An 11,788-nucleotide genomic window follows, 5' to 3' on the forward strand; every position below is an offset into this window, starting at 1 on the left:
GCTGCTGCTGTTATTACTGCTGCTATTGCTGACACTGCTGCTGCTATTACTGCTGCTGCAGATCAAGTACAGGTCTTGCTACTGCCAATACACACACACACAACACACTGCTGTAAGACATACTAATAATAATAATAATAATTTGTTACATTTATATAGCGCTTTTCAAGGCACTCAAGTCGCTTTACATGAAGGGGGGGGGGATCTCTTCAACTACCACCAATGTGCAGCATGACCTGGATGATGCGTCGGCAGCCATATTGCGCCAGAACGCCCACCACACAAACACACACACAGACACACACACACACACCATCTTATGGTGGAGAGGAGACAGACTGATGAAGCCAGTCAGGAGAGGGACAGAGGCCAATGGGCAAATCTGATGTTTCCTCCATATTCTCACTATATCAGAATATGAGCCATAAACGCCTGGTGCATTAGATATGATACTTAACATAAAACACTTATTACATAAAACAAAACTTTTTTAAAGATTTTTTTTAATTGTCTAAACAAACAGTTCCGTTAAAAATAGAGATATCTGTGACTCATATATCATAATCAGGGGTAGTTGAAGATCCCTAAAGTCTCTCATGCCGGCAGATTATGACTGTAAAACACCACATTATTTATTCATCATCATGTCAGATATGGAGTTAGACTGTAGCTAATAACTTTATATTTATAATGCATTATTGCATGTATTTTATTAAATGTTACACCTTTAGCAGGTATATAAAATTTAAACACATGACAAACAGCCAATGTCATATCAAATGAAACAAGGAATCTGCGAATATTGAGATGCGTTTATTATATATTATAATGCTAGAATAATTTATGAAGAGAATGATCACCTTTACACTGCACCAGACAAATGTTTCAAGCCAAGTGTTTCCAACAGATTTAAACTGAAATCTTCTGAAGTCATATCTGACATTAATGCATTTGTCAGATGCTTTTATCCTAAGTGACGTGCATCGCTTTCAGTCTATATATGGTGCATAACATATTATCATTCGTTCCCTGGATTTCAAACCCACGACCTTGGCGAAGTATAAGCCGTTACAAAGTATACGTTGTGAAATATAAATGTTTAGCATCATGATGTTTGACTCATCTACAGAACAAAGGACACTTTTGATTTGGTGAGAGTAAATAGTCACTTAAATTTGACTTCTGACTCCAGAAAACTGGAGGCTGTTTGTCCAGACACGGCGGTGTGTTTCTGCTGCACTGTCCCTTTAAGCCCACGCTGGTCTACAGCCAGAGAAGATCATATATGAATAATATATCAGACATCTGTGTGGAGATCACTTCACATCCTTCTCTGCAGGATCAACCCAAACCTAAATATAGATATTTGGGACCAAAATGGTTTCATCGCCTGTATTCCACATCTGGCTTTACTGTACGTGAGCCAGTGACGCTACGGCTGTGAAACGATCAGACGCAGGTTTATATTCTCACACGCTGAATAATCAGACGCTGTTTTTATAAACTACCACAGCATGCAGCTTTTTTTGTTTTGCATTATAAATTTATATTTTGCACAATATTGCACTGAAATCTTTATATATATATAAAATGCATTTTATTACATTTTTATGGTGCAAAACAATGTAAAATTATAAATATAATATAAATTGCATATATAATACAAATAATTAAACTGACTTTTGCATTCCGTTTTGCACTATAGGGATTCAGTTTAATGCACTATATAAATGTAAAAGTAATTAATTCTTTGCTATATTTATTATATATATAAAAAAAAAATGTTGCACTATAAAATGCATTATATACTTTTCAGTAAATGTAATTCTTTGCAATATATATATATTGTTTTAGAAGAATTACATTTAATTATTTGCATTATATATGTGTGTTTAATATTATATTTATAATTTTGCTAAAAAAAAAATTTTTTTTAATTTAATTTTTTTTATGAAATGCATTGTATATTTTGCAGTAAATGTAATTACGTGCATGTTATATTTGCATGATACATTAAATATTTTTGCATTTTATTTTTTGCACTACGTGAATTTATATTAATGCAATAAATTTGATTATTTGCTATATTTATTATATATATCATTTTAAGTATTGCACTATTCGCACATTTATAATTTTGCATTATGTCACTATAGGGATTCAGTTTAATGCACTATATAAATGCATTATATACTTTGCAATAATTAATTCTTTGCTATATTTATTATATATTTTAAGATTTTTTGCACTATAAAATTATGATTTAATGCATTATATACTGTGCAGTAAATTTAATTTATTGCAATACATATATTACATATATTTGCATTATATATTTTTTCATTAGAAGAATTCAATTTAATGCATAATATATTTTGCAGTCAATTTAATTATTTGCATTAAATGTGTTTTATATTATATTTATAATTTTGCATTATGTTTTGCACTATAAAAATCAATAAAATGCATTATATATTTTGCAGTAAATTTAACTCTGCATGTTATATTTGCACAATACAATAAATATTGTTGCATTTTATTTGTGCACTATATACATTTAAATTAATTGCTATGTTTATTATTTATTTTAAGATTTTATGCATTATAATGCATACTGTGCAGTAAATGTAACTATGCATTATACATTTTTATATATTTTTGCACTATGAGAATGTGTAAACTTTGCACTAAATTCTTTGCAATATGTTTTTACATATTAGATTTTTTTGCACAATAAAAATTCAATCAAATGCTTGATATACTTTACACTAAATGTATTTTTTTGCAATATATTTTGTGCACAATAAGAATTACATGCAATGCATTATATACTCTGCATTAAATTGAATTCTCTGCATTATAGAAAGCTGGCATTTAAAGGTTGTGATAAAATGGAGAGAAAAGAAGTCTGACTTTAACATGAGTGCTCCAGCTCAGATATCCTCCGCGTAAAACACGAGATGAGCAGCTGCGCTCGCTCTACAAACCCTAATCTCAGTTTAATACAGCAGTAACACATCCACCAGAACCTTTGTTTTCTTCTCTGCATTTCTTACTCATCTTGTTTGCATGAAGTTTAGCATTTGATCAGCTTTCTGATGTTCTCTACAGTCAATCCCACACAGGAGGCTGACTCTATAAAACGAATTAAAAGCAGCTCGGCGACGCACGACCTCTGACCCTCACGAGATCAGACGCAACATCTCACCCGTCTCACCAGAAAACAGATGACCAGAACACAGACCAGAACACCCTAGCAACAGCAGGGCAGTGACCTGGCAACCAATCACAATCATGCCAGTTCCTGCACAGCAAACATCACGAAAGAGGTATTCCTGCTGAAGTGCCAGTGGAAATACGCTTTTCTGAACGCGTCTGTGCGTGTTAGAAGTTGTGAAGATCAAATCAAGGTCAAAGGAATCGATTCTGAACTGAAGCGAGTCATCAGTAATTCAGTAGGTTTAGAACTCATTTGCATAACGCCATCCTCTGGTCTTGATTGGCTGAGGAGTCCCTTAGCCCCGCCCCCTCACTGATACGGTAAAACCCACGCCATCGTTACTGTTCGTATCCAATAATATCTGTCTGCAGAGCGTATATAAAACAATACTGTCATGAACACTTACATTTTTATTTTACGTTTTTTCTCCAAAAAGAACAGCCTGGTATAATAAACTAGCTTTCGAATAGACATTTCAAAGGTTTTTATAATTAGTCTAAAGTCCAGACAACTAGTTCCTGAAGTTGATTCATTCTGCCTGGGGTAAATGCACGAACGGTTAAACAGGCTGAAAGTGTGAGCATATTATTCATTTGTTGGAGACATAAACAATAAACTCATCTAATTAGCATTTATATAGCCTTTACATTTACAATTTATATTTTAAACATTTCTTTATTTTATCATTTCAGTTGATCACTAACGAATAACTATAAGATCAAACAATTGCAATTGCAATAAATAAATAAATAAATAAATAAATAATGTAGTTTTATTCCCTTCCAGTGCCGTAACGTAACGACGCAATACGCATGAGCGGCCAGAACTGCTGGGGTAAAACTGTGGCTCTGCGGCTCTGCAGTCAGACTCTTCTCTTCGTATCACTGAGTGTGAAGAGCTGAGATTCAGATATGATAATGAGCGCTTGCTTTCTGACCAATCACAGCAGAGGCTCTCAGGGAGGCGGGGTTTAGAGAGACAGAATCTTCAAAAGAACCGTTTCTAGGCTACTGCGTTCAGCTGGAGTTTGTTTATTAAGCGAGCAGGGCAACCACCCAGTAGAGCATTATCTATCTATCTATCTATCTATCTATCTATCTATCTATCTGTCTGTCTGTCTGTCTGTCTGTCTGTCTGTCTGTCTGTCTGTCTGTCTGTCTGTCTGTGTCTGTCTATCTATCTATCTATCTATCTATCTATCTATCTATCTATCATGGACCAGCTGGAGTTTGTTTATTAAGCGAGCAGGGCAACCACCCAGTAGAGCATTATCTATCTATCTATCTATCTATCTATCTATCTATCTATCTATCTATCTATCTATCTATCTATCTATCTATCTATCTATCTATCTATCTATCTATCTATCTATCTATCTATCTATCTATCTATCATGGACCAGCTGGAGTTTGTTTATTAAGCGAGCAGGGCAACCACCCAGTAGAGCATTATCTATCTATCTATCTATCTATCTATCTATCTATCTATCTATCTATCTATCTATCTATCTGTCTGTCTGTCTGTCTGTCTGTCTGTCTGTCTGTCTGTCTGTCTGTCTATCTATCTATCTATCTATCTATCTATCTATCTATCTATCATGGACCAGCTGGAGTTTGTTTATTAAGCGAGCAGGGCAGCCACCCAGTAGAGCATTACAATAATCTTACAATGATATGGTCAAACCCACGCCATCTTTACTGTTCGTATCTCTGAGTGTCAAGAGCTGAGATTCAGATATGATAATGAGCGCTTGCTTTCTGACCAATCAGAGCAGAGGCTCTCAGAGAGGCGGGGCTTAGAGAGACACGAAGTCTTCGAACAAAGCGTTCCATTCGCTGAGAGAGAAGAGCCGATGCTGCAGTGGAGATTAGGAGACGGTTACGGTGCGTTTGACCTTGGATGGATGTGATTATGTTGTAGGAGAATCTAAAACAATATTACAATATTTAAAACGGCACTTTACTGCAAAAAATGCTCTTCTTCCTCAGTATTTTTGTCTTGTTTCTAGTCCAAACATCTAAATATTCTTAAAACAAGAAGTATTTACTAGACAAGCAAAAGTAATTGTCTTCTTTTGGGGAAAAATAACTCAAAATGAAGAGAGTTTTTGCTTATAATAAGATAAATAATCTGCCAATGGGGTGAGAAAAATAATCTTAATTCAAACAGAAAACAAGATTATTTATCTCACCCCATTGGCAGATTATTTATCTTATTTTAAGCAAAAACTCTCTTCATTTTGAGTTATTTTTCCCCAAAACAAGATAATTACTTTTGTTAGTCTAGTAAATACTTCTTGTTTTAAGAATATTTAGATGTTTGGACTAGAAACAAGACAAAACACATTTTTTTTGCAGTGTTTATATATATATTTATATGCGCAGGACCTTCTTTAATGTGGAAAATGTCACGCATATTCAGTGTCGGCCGTCGTTAAACATCACTATTTGATTTAATTCGATTTTGAATGCGGATTATCGGTCAGTACAGTATTGGTTACAGTATGAGTGACTTACCGAAGAAGAGAGACAGGAGGCGTCAGGCCTCAGCGCGTCTGTCTCTCTCTCTCTCTATCTGTCTGTCTGTCCAATCCAATTACTTGCATTAAAAATTTTAGTCACTCCATCATCTGTCATTCTCACAGTCCTCAGATCAGTTCTGTCTCTCACAGGAGCCAGTGATGCAGTGAAGTTTGCTATGGACATGTGCAGTCTTCTTCATCATCTTCATCACTGGCTTATTAAAAAGGCAACTCGTTCCATCGTGAGAATCTCGTGCATAATTCGCGCACATCCACTCCAGCGAAAGCAGTGCGACTCCACCGGAGCTCCGCGTCCCGCAGCGGCTGTTCCTCGGTCTTCAGTCCGGCTTTCGGTGCGCTCTGCTCGGCCTGCGCTCGCTCGAGTCTCCGCCGTTTCCAGGGTAACGCGCAGGTTCCCACCGGCGCTCATCGTTCGCTCCTCTGCGACAGAAGCGCGTTTGTCATGTCGCCGATGCTGTTAATGTAATATTCATCGCGTTACTCCCGCAGCATCGTCTTCATCGAACATGCATAAATGTGATGCATTCAGCGCGACGATTTAGACGCGCAATGATCCTGCGTGGGCGGACCGCGCGCGCTTCATCCTCCTCATCTTCATCTCACACTGGCAAAAGAAATCATGCAGCCGTGCAGAGCGAGTCTGACACACTAAAGAGATCTGCTACTACCCCTACACATGCGCGCGCGCGCACACACACACACACCTCTAGATCATTAACACAACCTGGATTAAAAACCATACAAACTTCGACAACTGACAGGTTCTAAGGTCGCGCTTCATACAGAACGACCCGGGTTCGATCCCGGCACCGCACGACTTCAATCGATCTTTATTAATTAAGCAGGTAAAATAACATTAAACATGAGAAAGCTCAACGACTGACATGTTCTTAGTATGTTTTAACCGTCTGTCAGGGAGCGCGGTGGGATGGGTTTCATTCAAACAGACCCGGGTTCGATTCCCGCACCGCACAATTTTAATCGATCTTTATTAATTAAGCAGGTAAAATAAACTCAAGAACATGTCAGAATAACTCACATTAAAAAGGAGAATCTTCTACAACTGACATGTTCTTAGTATGTATTAACCGTCTCACAGGGAGCGCAGTGGGATGGGCTTTATTCAAACAGACCGGGGTTCGATCCCCGCACCGCACGACTTCAATCGATCTTTATTAATTAAGCAGGTAAAATAACATTAAACATGAGAAAGCTCAACGACTGACATGTTCTTAGTATGTTTTAACCTGTCAGGGAGCGTGGTGGGATGGGCTTCATTCAAACAGACCCGGCTTCGATTCCTGCACCGCACGACTTCAATCGATCTTTATTAATTAAGCAGGTAAAATAAACTCAAAAACATGTCAGATTAACTAACATTAAAAAGGAGAATCTTCTACAACTGACATGTCCTTAGTATGTATTAACCGTCTCGCAGGGAGCGCAGTGGGATGGGCTTCATTCAAACAGACCCAGGTTCGATTCCCGCACCGCACGACTTCAATCGATCTTTATTAAGCAGGTAAAATAACGTTAAACATGAGAAACCTTAACGACTGACATGTTCTTAGTATGTATTAACCATCTGTCAGGGAAAGCGGTGGGAGTGGCTTCATTCAAACAGACCCGGGTTCGATTCCCGCACCGCACGACTTCAATCGAGCTTTATTAATTAAGCAGGTAAATAAACTCAAGAACATGTCAGATTAACCCACATTAAAAATAAGAATCTTCTACAACTGACATGTCCTTAGTACCAGTATGTATTAACCATCTGTTAGGGAGCGCGGTGGGAGTGGCATGGGCTTCATTCAAACAGACCCGGGTTCGATTCCTGCGCTGGACGACATCGATTGATTTTTTACATTTTATTTTTATTAATCAGGTACAATAAACTCTGTGTTAGAAGATGCATTGCTGATTAGTTAGTGATGTAACTGGCACAATTACCTACATTGGATTAACTTAAACAGCTGTTCTTGCACATTCAGTGACTAACCAAGTAAAATTACATTTACATTTATGCATTTAGCAGACGCTTTTATCCAGTGACTTACAACTGAGGGGTACAGGAAGCGATCTAAATACAAACGCAAAAAGAGCCCTAAATACAAAGATTTGGATATTACTCAGGGTAGCAAAAACTAGAATACGGAGGGAAAAGAGAAAATTAAAGGAGGAAGAGTTTTTTTTAATGATAAGATTGCCATGTAATGGTCCAAAATTCACCATGAAATCAAAAATGATGTGGTCAGACCCATTCCGTTAAAAGAACGCTTCATCAAGTGTTTTGAATATGTTGGAAAAGTTCGATAAAGGAAAAATAAATTTGTTAGAATGTCTTTTTTTATTTAAATCCGTTAAACTGAAAAGCCCCACGATGGTTCGGTCCGACACAGAGCAACATGGACCAAACCACTCGGCTCACCGCGGGGGAGCTGGCTGGTGGCACAACGACTTACAGTTTCCATGACAACACAAGCCTTCAATCTGTGGATGGCCGTCCTCCATATTAAATAAGAACGAGTATAAAGCAAAAGGAAAAATAAAGAGAGAGAGTGAAAGATGGTCGGCCAAAGTGCTTTCGCTCCCCCGAGCCATCGGTTAACACACAGCTACAGCGATCTCTAATTATTGTCATGGTTACCAGAAGAATAGATGTGTGTGTGTGTGTGTGTGTGTGTGTGTAAATCAGCTCCTTAAATACAATCACATGTATCAGTGTTCATCACAGGCAGCATTCGTAATAATATACGTTAAGTCTGTGTGTGTGTGTGAGAGATTTGCATATGTTTATGTGTAAATATGTGTGTTTAGGTATGGATTTAAATATAGCCTGATGAATATGTAAATGCGGCAGCCAGAGCTCCTGCTGTGGATGAACAGGCTTGTGTTCACACACGGATATTTCTGTACGTTTGGACACACAAACGTGCAGCATCAACACACTAGACATAAACGCTTTAATATATACGGACGTGCAAACTCAGACCGTTAAAATCACAGACAGCTGGAATGCTTAAGGTTCACATTAACAACGATAACGATAACCATAAGGGCATGAAACCATCACTATAAAGTTTCAATAATCGCTCAACTATACCGACACAGAGGAACGATATCACTGGAACACGAGCAGCGGTTTACTGTTAACGTGTGTGTGTGTGTGAGTGAGAGAGTGAGAGAATGTGTGTGTGTGTGTGTGTGTGTGTGTGTGTGTGTGAGTGAGAGAGTGAGAGAGTGTGTGTGTGTTTGTGAGTGTGTGTTGTGTGTGTGAGTGAGAGAGTGTGAGTGTGTGTGTGTGTGTGTGTGTGTTTGTGAGTGTGTGTTTTGTGTGTGAGTGAGAGAGTGTGAGTGTGTGTGTGTGTGAGTGTGTGTTTGAGTGTGTTTTGTGTGTGAGTGAGAGAGTGTGAGTGTGTGTGAGTGAGAGAGTGTGAGTGTGTGTTTGTGAGTGTGTTTTGTGTGTGAGTGAGAGAGTGTGAGTGTGTGTGTCTGTGTGTGTGTGTGTGTGAGTGAGAGAGTGTGAGTGTGTGTTTTGTGTGTGTGAGTGAGAGAGTGTGAGTGTGTGTGTGTGTGTGTGAGTGAGAGAGTGTGAGTGTGTGTTTTGTGTGTGAGTGAGAGAGTGTGAGTGTGTGTGTGTGTGTGTGTGTTTGTGAGTGTGTGTTTTGTGTGTGAGTGAGAGAGTGTGAGTGTGTGTGTGTGTGTGTGTGTGAGTGTGTGTTTGAGTGTGTTTTGTGTGTGAGTGAGAGAGTGTGAGTGTGTGTTTGTGAGTGTGTTTTGTGTGTGAGTGAGAGAGTGAGAGAGTGTGAGTGTGTGTTTTGTGTGTGAGTGAGAGAGTGTGAGTGTGTGTGTGTGTGTGTGTGTGTGTGTGTGTGTGTGTGTTTGTGAGTGTGTGTGTGTTTTGTGTGTGAGTGAGAGAGTGTGAGTGTGTGTGTGTGTGTGTGTGTGTGTGTGTGTGTGTGTGAGTGTGTGTTTGAGTGTGTTTTGTGTGTGAGTGAGAGAGTGTGAGTGTGTGTTTTGTGTGTGAGTGAGAGAGTGTGAGTGTGTGTGTGTTTTGAGTGTGAGTGAGAGAGTGTGAGTGTGTGTGTGTGTGTTTTGTGAGAGAGTGTGAGTGTATGTGTGTGTGTGTGTATGTGAGAGCGAGAGAGAGAGTGAGTGTGTGTGTGTGTATGTGTGTGTGTGTGTGTGTGTGTGTGTATGTGAGAGCGAGAGAGAGAGAGAGAGTGTGTGTGTGTGTGTGTGTGTGTGTGTGTGTGTGTGTGTGTGTGTGTGTACCTGACTCAGGATGCGGTCTGCTATCTGCAGGTACGCTGACGGTCCTGCGCAGCAGTTTGTGTCGGTGAGAGACGGGACGGTGATCATTCATCAGCAGTGGATGAACCTGAACACACAAACAAACGTTATCAACACATCTCATATAATCGATAATAATGTGACGAGTGTTCCATCTCTGGGATTAACGATCGCTACATCAAAGTGACTGCTTTAAATAGTTAGTTCACCCAAAATGACTCGAGAACGAACCTCGTTGGCTCTCGCCGAAGCTCAAATGTGACGCGTAACGCGAGAACGAACCTCATTGGCTCTCGCAGAAGCTCAAATGTGACGTGTAACGCGAGAACGAACCTCATTGGCTCTCGCAGAAGCTCAAATGTGACGTGTAACGCGAGAACGAACCTCATTGGCTCTCGCCAAAGCTCAAACGTGACGAGAGAACGAACCTCATTGGCTCTCGCCAAAGCTCAAACGTGATGCAAGAACGAACCTCATTGGCTCTCGCCAAAGCTCTAACGTGACGCGAGAACGAACCTTATTGGCTCTCGCAGAAGCTCAAATGTGACGTGTAACGCGAGAACGAACCTCATTGGCTCTCGCCAAAGCTCAAACGTGACGAGAGAACGAACCTCATTGGCTCTCGCCAAAGCTCAAACGTGATGCAAGAACGAACCTCATTGGCTCTCGCCAAAGCTCTAACGTGACGCGAGAACGAACCTCATTGGCTCTCGCCGAAGCCCAAAAATGATGCGTAACGCGAAAACGAACCTCATTGGCTCTCGCCGAAGCCCAAACGTGACGTGTAACGCGAGAACGAACCTCATTGGCTTTTGCCTAAGCTCTAACGTGACGCGAGAACGAACCTCATTGGCTCTCGCTGAAGCCCAAAAATGATGCGTAACGCGAGAACGAAGCTCATTGGTTCTCGCCGAAGCTCAAACGTGACGCGTAACGCGAAAACGAACCTCATTGGCTCTCGCCGAAGCCCAAACGTGACGTGTAACGCGAGAACGAACCTCATTGGTTCTCGCCGAAGCTCAAACGTGACGCGTAAAGCGAGAACGAACCTCATTGGCTCTCGCCGAAGCTCAAACGTGGCGCGTAACGCGAAAACGAACCTCATTGGTTCTCGCCGAAGCTCAAACGTGACGCGTAAAGCGAGAACGAACCTCATTGGCTCTCGCCGAAGCTCAAACGTGACGCGTAACGTGAGAACGAACCTCATTGGTTCTCGCCGAAGCTCAAACGTGACGAGTAACGTGAGAACGAACCTCATTGGTTCTCGCTGAAGCTCAAACGTGACGCGTAACGCGAGAGCGAACCTCATTGGCTCTCGCCGAAGCCCAAACGTGACGCGTAACGCGAGAACGAACCTCATTGGCTCTCGCCTAAGCTCAAACGTGACGCGTAACGCGAGAACGAACCTCATTGGCTCTCGCCTAAGCTCAAACGTGACGCGTAACGCGAGAACGAACCTCATTGGCTCTCGCCGAAGCCCAAACGTGACGCGTAACGCGAGAACGAACCTCATTGGCTCTCGCCGAAGCTCAAACGTGACCCGAGAACGAACCTCATTGGCTCTCGCCAAAGCTCAAACGTGATGCAAGAACGAACCTCATTGGCTCTCGCCAAAGCTCTAACCTGACGCGAGAACGAACCTCATTGGCTCTCGCTGAAGCCCAAAAATGATGCGTAACGCGAGAACGAACCTCATTGGCTCTCGCCGAAGCTCAAACGTGGCGCGTAACGCG

The 11,788-nt window shown here is 40.7% G+C and overlaps 1 protein-coding gene across 6 annotated transcripts in view; it reads right to left on the bottom strand.

The window, feature by feature from the left end:
* Positions 1-11,788, bottom strand: part of syngap1a (synaptic Ras GTPase activating protein 1a) — a 78,477-nt gene that overhangs the window by 55,550 nt on the left and 11,139 nt on the right. For 5 of the 6 annotated variants that reach the window (XM_067424833.1, XM_067424834.1, XM_067424835.1 and 2 more), the window contains one exon: positions 10,038-10,143. In XM_067424833.1, the coding sequence (XP_067280934.1) occupies positions 10,038-10,143 (106 nt within the window). Of the gene's footprint in view, positions 1-5,736; positions 6,416-10,037; positions 10,144-11,788 lie in introns of those variants that run through there. The other variant, XM_067424837.1, reaches the window with a different exon arrangement.

This window comes from Pseudorasbora parva, chromosome 19 (genome assembly GCF_024679245.1).
Source record: "Pseudorasbora parva isolate DD20220531a chromosome 19, ASM2467924v1, whole genome shotgun sequence".
Lineage (NCBI taxonomy): Eukaryota > Metazoa > Chordata > Actinopteri > Cypriniformes > Gobionidae > Pseudorasbora > Pseudorasbora parva.